At 39.8% G+C, this 9,252-nt stretch overlaps 1 protein-coding gene across 1 annotated transcript in view; it reads right to left on the bottom strand.

Annotated features, from left to right (window-relative positions):
- The window catches only part of B3GALNT2 (beta-1,3-N-acetylgalactosaminyltransferase 2), a 43,403-nt gene that overhangs the window by 2,725 nt on the left and 31,426 nt on the right, over positions 1-9,252 (bottom strand). The window contains exons 8-13 of the mRNA XM_017745213.1: positions 6,988-7,098; positions 6,161-6,239; positions 4,786-4,969; positions 2,960-3,085; positions 710-869; positions 240-296 (exon numbers count right to left, since the gene is read on the bottom strand). Coding sequence (XP_017600702.1) covers positions 240-296; positions 710-869; positions 2,960-3,085; positions 4,786-4,969; positions 6,161-6,239; positions 6,988-7,098 — 717 coding nt within the window. The remainder of the gene's footprint in view (positions 1-239; positions 297-709; positions 870-2,959; positions 3,086-4,785; positions 4,970-6,160; positions 6,240-6,987; positions 7,099-9,252) is intronic.

Raw genomic sequence — 9,252 nt, 5'->3', positions numbered from 1 at the left:
ACTGATCTCCTAGACCTATTCAGAGAACTTGGGGGGAGGGATGGGGTCTGCAGGTGGTTTGTGGCAGATTTGTGGTTTTTCTTTTAAATACATCTTTAAAAGATTTTTTCCTCTGGATTTTAATTCAATGGTTATTTCAATTTCTTTTTAAAGAAAAGAACATTTCTCCTATTTTATGCTATGTGGAACAGCAGGCATGTTCCTCTTTCTGTAAGATCAGATAATTCCTTCAGACTTACTTGATATCGCTTGGGTCCTACAGCTGCCATCCAGATGCCCATGCTCACATCTTCACCCTGACACATTAAAATAAAAAATGCAGATATTAGCACCAAGAAAGCGTAAAGCATGACTGTGACCTGGAATAAGTTGCCTCATCTACCAGCAGTAAAGAACGGTAACTACAAAAACCTACACCAGACTACTGCAGAGGTGTTAAAATAATCCTCACAGCTTTTCCATGATAATACACGGTTCTTAAAAAACAGAGGAAAAAAACAAGATTACAGCTCCAGAGATTCTCAGTCCAAAACATCTGTGCTTTAACCTAGAACACACACTAAGCATAGCAACCAAAAACATGGCAAAAGCCTGCATTAGCCAGGAGAACCCAACACTAACACCTGAGCAATGTTCTTTCTGACTCAGCCAGTACATGCTGTTCCCCAGACCAGTTTAAAAAAAAAAAAACTGAACTAATCTTTCTTACCTGGTACGTTTTTAATCTTTCAGAGTTGCTTGCTAGCCACTGCACAATGTCTTTGGAGATGACATAGCCAGACCCACAAGCAAAGGCTGGATATGCAGGACTTGGATACTCCAGTTCTTGCCATTTCCCAGTTCGATCAACTGCCCAATTTAGTCTGAAACTGAAGACCGTGTTAGACATGAGATGTTTATAGAGAGTCCTCTGTGGAACCTATGAACACTGCTAACAACTGAAGCAACGTTGATAACAAAATAAGATTGAGAGGAACAAGTAGGTGATCCTAATTATAGTTCCTAGTCTTATTTCTCTAGGGCACACATCTAATTGAACACAAAGCTAAAATTGTAACTGTTGTTTGGCCTCAATGTTGGATAATAAGAGAAAGTTCTCAGAATAGAAACAAAAGCAACATTGACAGTCAGGTCTTCAGCATGTGCATCTTGCTGCTGGGTTTTGAACCAAGTAAGCACATGCATCCTTACCTATTTTGTAATAGGCACATCTGTATCCTGCTAATTAACCCCTTTGGTTAATCAACATGACACAATGTCAGTGCCTCCAGCAGGGATGCAGACAGCAATGTCATGCAACCCATTTTCCTGTTAAAAGTAGTGGCTGCTTAACAATCAGGAAGCAATATGTACCTTCTCTCAGCTGTTTTCCGAATGAAGCTCAACAAAGGAGATGTTCAAAGGCTGCCATCACTGAATTACAAAAAGCCCTTCCTGGCAGTAGTGTTCTCTAAGGGAGGCTTTATTCACTACTAGAGGGCTGCAGGAAGCAGTCTCTGTCCGCACAGTCTCTCCACACGCTCCCAGCGTGGCCGAGCTCGCTGCTGCACCATGCGGCACTATGGAGCCTGCCGAGTGAGGCAGTGAGAAGCATCCTGCTTTTCCTGTTTGGGAACAAGCTGCTCTTGCACCCCCCTGGCCTCACAAACACTTCATGCACTCACAGAGAGCTAAGAGACATAACTGTGCCAATGCAGCAGGGTCTCCCCGATTTACAAAGAGATTCAGCATTGCAGCTTTCAGTCATGAGCACAAGCAGCTGAAAGCTTCAGTGAGCTACTAAGAATTGTCACCTCAGACAACAGCCCTGAAAGGGAGGAATTACAGCTGAGTGGCAGATATGTTATCAGATTCTGCACATTCTCAGCTGAAGCTGACATGTTAAAGCACCAAGTAAATAAAAGTCTCATCTGATACCTGAATTCACTTTAGACTTGGTATCTTCCACTCCATTGAATCACAGCACGAAGGGTTCAACCCCCTCCAGACTGAGAAGCATCTGCTTTGATAATCATTTTATACTTCCATGGTTATTTTAGCATTTTGTTCCCTACATGTCACACTTGCCCGACCTGAAGACTGTGACTGTTAGAGAATTTACAATCAAAGATGTCACTCCTACAGATCTTTGAGATAATCACAAGATAACCAACTATTTCACACACTTGACCACACACTTTATTAAATCACGTTATGAGTAAGCAACAGACAGGACCAGATTTGTGAAGCAAAGCAGCAAAGGCCTGTTTTTCTTCAATAAGCAGATGGCAACAGGAAGGCACATTGTGCCCTTATGCTATAGTGAATGCTATAGTAGCATAGAGTGTCTGCTATATTGGATGTCATACCAGAGCTGTGATGCATTCCATGGATGGAAGGGAAGATATGGGCTATTTGATCCCCCTGGTTATTCACAAGTGTAATACAGGCTGGGAAAGTTCACTCGAAAATTCGTTAATCACACCTACCATTTCAAACAGCAGCAGAAATGGGCAGCCTGAAATTCACAGATGTTAAAATAAAGTGCAGACCATAACAGAAATTTTGTTTCTCCTGTTTACCCCACTTCCTCAAGCCCACCAGAAAAATCATAGTGACATCACAAAAAGTAGTATTTATAGTTCTGTAGTATGTACTTTCCTTTAAACTTCATTGGATTGCTGGAAAATTCTTATTTACTTAAGTACCACGACAAAGATGTCTATAACACATTTTAAAACCACACAAGATATTCAGCAAGTTTAACTCATTGTAAGGGCATACTTTGGAAAGTTACTGTAAAGGACTGATTTCTGTATTCTGAGATTCAAAGTTCTAAGTCATCCAGAAGTCCTGCTTTTTACAACTGGCTTCCCTAGGCATGGGAGGGGAACCCACATGAAAACAGACTTAAATCACTAAACCATTCACTAAAGAAATGGTATCTATCTCTTAAAGATAACTTAAAAAAACAACTTACTTTCCCCACCAAATGTTTGGCCTGTCCAATTTTTTCTGCATTATCCTGTTAAAAACAGCTTCCAAATCAATGTAGCAGTCATCATCCGTCTTCAGCAACAAGTCAAAACTCGTTGATTCAACTGTCCTGTAGCCAGAAAGAAAAGTGATGAGATGCTGAGCTGCACACCACCAACTATAGACAGCAGGCTCTGCAAGGGGTTTTTGGGATGCAGGGGGAGAAGCAAGAGGGAAGGAATGTCTTTCCTACCCTTGACTTTTAAATGTTTTCTCTATCAACAAAGGCTGACTGCTTGTCTTTCAGAAAGGAGATGCAGTATCCTATGATGATGTTAACAACATGGACTTGTATATGAGTGGAAGAAAACAAATTTGAAGTTTTGTTCTCCAGGACAGATTGTGGATTTACTAATGAAACCATCTTAAGCAATATTCACCTCAGAAGGATATGAATCCCTGATGCTGATGGCAGCACAGTTGTTAAAAGCCACTGGCTCCACGTCAGTAGCCTACTTTCAGGATGAGACAGTCAGTTCAAGGGCAATGAGAAGGTTGTAGGTGGTAAAAAACATTTGTGGAAACAACTCTGTACTTACTCTTTCTCTGTAAATGCAGCCTTCAAATATGAAAAATGTTATCTTTACCTGTCTGAAATAGTTGAATGTGACATGCATAAAATAACCAAAAAAGCTTAAGATTCTAGGGATCATCACTGAGTTGGTTATGAACGTTTTTAAGGGTAACTTCTCATAACAAGAAAGGCATTTTTTAAAGCCTTTTATTACTAAATCTTGAAAAATTGCTAATCTGTAAGAAATGATCACAAAGATCTATGTCTTGACATGAAAACCTCCTTTTCGAACTGAAAGCATGGTTCAGTTTTTCAGTTCAATTCATAGCCATGAAATTTGTGAAGTAAGTGCATAATCTTGCAAGCAACTAAACTGAATTTTGGTTAAATTACAACTGTCAGTTATATTTCTTACTCCACAGCAGCATCAATTAACTGAAACAGTTGTCTCAGAGTAATGGAAATCATTGCAAATTAGGGGTAGTAACTTACTAGATTCACCACAGACAGTGCATTACACTAAGAAAATTCTTCCTTTCAACCTTCTGTCCCCCCTGTACACAAGCTTCCCGTCCTTCGCCTCCACTCAGCACTGGTGTGGCCCCATCTAGACTACAGTGTGCAGTCTTAGACTCCTCAGTACAAGAGGAACACGGCCATACGGGGTGGGGAGTCCAGCAAAGGGCCATCAAGATGATTATGGGACTGGAGCATCTCTCCAATGAGGAAAGGTGAGAGAGCTGGGACTGGTCAGCCTGAAGATGAGAAGGCTCAGGGGGAGCTCATCAATGACACCTGAAGGGAACAGTGTAAAGAGATGGAGCCAGGCTCTTTTCACTGGTGTCCACTGACAGGACAAGAGGCAATGGCCACAAACTGAAACACTGAGTAAGTATACAAACTGGCCAAAAGCCATCCTTTAAAATACTAAAACTGCTAGTTTTCAGTTAGAGACAAATGAAATGAAATTACAAGGAGGAATGAAAATTTTCACACCTAGACTCTTAGAGCAGAAGCCTGTCTTGCCAGCTCATGCTGATTTGAGGCAGCAAGGGTCAACATTCAAAACACTATAGGCACTCCTATTTGACTCACTACATGCACCCAAAATTGTGAGAGAGAAATACAACTAAATGAAGTAAATCACATAAGGCAAGTATTTCGTGGAACCTATCAAATAACATAATCTCCTGGATCATCTTGCACTACAAACAGCACCATTCCTGTGAGAAAATAAGAAAATACTTTCACCTTACCATCGGTAGAAGTTCAGCAGTTTGGAGGGAACATTTCTGTAAGTGTCAATCACATCTACAAAAACAATGTCATCATAGGTACTGCTTTCTTCCTTCAATAAAGCATCTTCTTTTTCAAGGTTTTTTATGTGACTTGTAAACCTTTCTGGGCGAGTATGGAGGCTTTTTAAAAGAGCATCACCTTCTGAAAGAAGCAGCACCCATTATTAAACAAAGATGCATATCTACATATTATTTGACATTTCTCTTGGATCATACAGGGCACATTGACCAAATGAATCTGAAGAATTAATTTGAATTAATGGGGTTATGAAAATCCTGCAATTAATTTTAGAATTTCTACAAAATGGTAAAAGTTGCAGAACAACAAAGAAATATATTTTTGTATAAGGTCTGACACTAAAAGTTTAAAGTAAAAAAGTATTCTCTTCCTTTTCAGTAATAAAAGAATTCAACTTTTTAAGGCTCCTTAATATAAAGAGCAGTCTGGGACTTCACTATTACTCTTATCTGTAGAGTAAAAAGCCTACTGTCAATTACTTCTAAGCATATGCATCTAGCATAAAAAAGTAAACACAGAAACAAACAAACAATCCTATGCTAAATATAATCAAATAGGCATTGCTTTGATGTAGCACAGATGGTCCCTGCTGAGCCACATCATATAACTGCAGGTAAAAGCAAAAAATATATTGCAGATAAGGAGGTAGTTTGTGGTACTGAAGAAGAGTTTGACAAACAAGATGGAAGGGCTTTAGCACACACCTCAATTCAGGCTCCTACACAAATGACAAGACAACAGGACTGCCCAATTATATCTACCAGGCCTAACTACAAAAACAGAGGAATAACACTCAAAGTCACTGCTTATGTTGGCTATAATGGACCAGTAAGAACACATCAACTCCAGCACCAAAATCTTAGAAACTGGAAAGGGGTCCTATAAAATCTCTCAACATTCTGCTGAAATAGGTGTAAAAGAGCAACAAGAGGGATGGAAACTGTCCATAATAAACATGGTGATATAGTACCTCTAACTGCAGCAGAACTGGAAAAAATGAAAAATATCAGGGAAAGATTTCATTGTATGACTCTTTAAAACTTGATTTTGGGTAACAAAAAAACCAAGAGGAGAGTCTAGATAAAAAGACTAAGGGAGGCAAGTCAACTGGAGTGGCTCACAAACAGCAAGCAAAAGAAACCACATCAGGACATTGACTTTAGGCATAGAAAAGCCAGGAAGAAATTGCTTCTACTAAAAGAAAACCTAGGATGAGTAAGTTCATGGAGACAGCACAAATTATACTCAGAAATATAATTTAAATTACCTGTTTTGCCATAACATCAAATGTCATGCTATGTTTTGTGGACTTACCTTGAATAGTGTAGATAAAACCACCTGCTATTCCCTCCACACCTTCTGTGAGTTCATGTGGCAGTGACCCTTCCCCTGCCTGTTAGGAACAGATTAATAGGAAGTAACAGATTAATTCATCTCTCATTACTGATGTGTTTTCCCTATGATTTTAAGGTGTGAAGTTTTCTAGCAATTAACAATGAAATTAATTTAAAGCTCTGCTGGTTTAGGCACCTGCATAATCAAAGCATCATAGAACATCCTGAGTTGGAAGGGACCCACCACAATTACTGAAGTCCAACTCCTGGTCCTGCACAGGACCACCCCAAGAACCACACAATGTGCCATGAAACACTAAAACTAAGGTTTTTAACTACCGCTTTGTGGTATTTTTTTAAGTTTCACCCAAAACTAGCAGTACCACTGAAACTTTCAGAAAACTAGTTTCAAAGTTGACAGCAAAATGTAAACTTATTCTGGCTAAATTATGACAACACAGTATGTTTAGGCAAGCAACAATTTGACATGAAAAGAGACACATTACCAAAAAAGCAAATAACCAGACTTAATCCCATCAGTTGGGATTTTAGCACAGGATTTTTGACCCTCATTTGGCTTCACATCTGACAAAAACAATGAGAGCTTTACTCCCCTCAAAATAAAATACCACTTACAAGCATAATTTTTTTGCTAGAAGGCAAAGCAAAACTTCTCTTCTGAGACAAAAGGAAAAGCCCAACTGAATTCATGATTTACAGAGAGAAACAGAGGAAAGTAAAATGCTAAATTCTCAACATTTATAGGAAAAACAGAAACATGGTGGAAAGGAAGGTGAGGGGACTCACTGTAATGACTCTGAAAACACCTCCTCCATCATTCACCATCACTTTATGAAGGTTTCTTGAAACCAGGCCCTGAAGATCCTGGCTCTCCCACACAATGGTACCTTCAAAACTCTGGTAAGAGAGCAAAACACTGTTATGCAGGTATACAAAGACTTCAAATAATGAAAGTCAAACAGTTTGGGCTTTTAAAAATTATTTTAAAATAGTCAACTTCACACAAGATTTAGCTTGAGTGCACAACATAAATGTTTTACTTACACTTCAATAAAAATAAGTTACACATAAAAGAAACACATCTGTGAAACTCAGTAACACATAATGACGCTTTTAAGACTAATCATGAATATATTAAACTTTTAACAGAAGCCTAGTATAAAAGGCTTTGGCTTTCTGAAATCATCAAAATATCATTTAAAGGTGACCTGAAGTGAATTTTAAAAAACCAAATAAAAAATCCTGCACTACAAAGAGAATACGTTAAAACAGATTTGAAAACAAGCTCAGCTTTTATAGTTATCTGCCAAAGAGAGATCAGAGAGTCAATCCTGACACCAGCAAAACTCAAAGGAAAATATGGCCACCTTTATCCCAGTAAAGGTGTCACAAGCTACTGTAGGAGTCACAGAATTCTGACCTCACATCTTGGCTGATAAGGAAGAAAAAGACAAGTGAATAATTTTAAAATTTTCTGGTTTAACTGTTCAATTAGGCTATGCCACTCCATGTTTTACATATATGTATGTGTGTGTGTGTGTGTGTGTGTGTAAATTCCTGCATTTAAAAGTACTTCGTCTCAACTTTAAACTGAAGACCCCTGAGAACATGCAAAGGAACAGTTGTACAGGTAAGCATATTGGTAGAATTTTATTTTTAAAAATTTTTAAAGCAGTTTCTCCCTTATGACAGAGTAGGGTTGTTATAATCCTGACTCCTAGATAAGCACATTCCATTTTGTCTCTCCCAGTTTCATAGGAAACACACTGGTTGTTAGCGTGGGCGTTGGAACAGAAAAACAACTTGTTTGTAGATGCATCCCTGTTGCTGTAGGAAGTCTGTTCACTTATACCAACCTCTCATCTCTTCCCCATTTTAGCTTCCTTGTACACTAGAAACCTTCTCCAAAAATTCTCCAGTTACTGAAACACTATAAAGTCTAGATTAGAGTTCAGCTTAATTTTTGCTTTCCTCTAGAAGTAGTTCTGAACATCTGCAGCAGTCTCAGTATTTAATGACAGCTGTGTGTGTATTTCAGAAGTCTCTCATCTATTATTTAAAACGCCAGCTTTATAATCTAATAATGGAGCTAGCCAGTGTTTATTCAAGCCTGACTCCCATGCTCAATACCTTCCCCTTGTTTCACAGAATCATAGAATAAGCTGTATTAGAAGGGGCCCATTAGGATCATCCTGTCCAACCCCTGGCACTGCACAGCACCATTCCCAAATCCCACCATGTGCCTGAGAGCATTGTCCAAATTCTTCTTGAGCTCTTGGCTTGGTGCTGTGACCACTTCCCTGGGAAGCCTGTTCCAGTGCCCAACCACCCTTTGGGTGAAGAACCTTTTCCTGATATCCAACCTAAACCTCCCCTGACACAGCTTCAGGCCATTCCCTCGGGTCCTGTCACTGGTCACCAGAGAGAAGAGATCAGTGCCTGCCCTTCCCCTCATGAGGAAGCTGAAACTGCAATGAGGCCTCCCCTCAGTCTCCTCCAGGCTGAACAGAACAAGTGACCTCAGCTGCTCCTCATACGGCTTCCCCTCAAGGGCCTTCACCATCTTCAGTGCCCTCCTTGGGATTCCTTCTAACAGTTTAATGTCTTTCTTTTATTGTGGCACCCAAAACTGTCCCCAGCACTCGAGGTGAGGCCGTCCCAGTGCAGAGCAGAGCGGGACAATCCCCTCCCTTGCCTGGCTGGCGATGCTGAGCCTGATGCAGCATCATGGCTGGCCCTCCTGGCTGCCAGGGCACTGCTGACTCATACTCAGCTTTCTGTTGTTTGTTTAATTATTTCTCAGTTATCAAAACAAATGGGCCATTATTAAGACTTTTTTTAGTGGCTCAATTTCTCTGTTTACAGTGACTGTCATCTCCCATTCCAATGTTTTTGCTGTAGGGACTGGGCTCTAATCACACTTCAGTGCCCTGTTTACAGACACAACCTTTGGTAAGTTGTTTAGTGAGTAGAAGAGTCCTTTAGGAGCAAGAAAGTCCTTTCATGCCTCAGCAAGCAGAAACATTAAAATTCTCACCACTATTACTGACT

The sequence above is a fragment of the Corvus brachyrhynchos genome, unplaced genomic scaffold (assembly GCF_000691975.1).
Source record: "Corvus brachyrhynchos isolate BGI_N302 unplaced genomic scaffold, ASM69197v1 scaffold70, whole genome shotgun sequence".
NCBI classification, from domain to species: domain Eukaryota; kingdom Metazoa; phylum Chordata; class Aves; order Passeriformes; family Corvidae; genus Corvus; species Corvus brachyrhynchos.
This window is presented reverse-complemented; position numbering and strand designations above follow the sequence as displayed.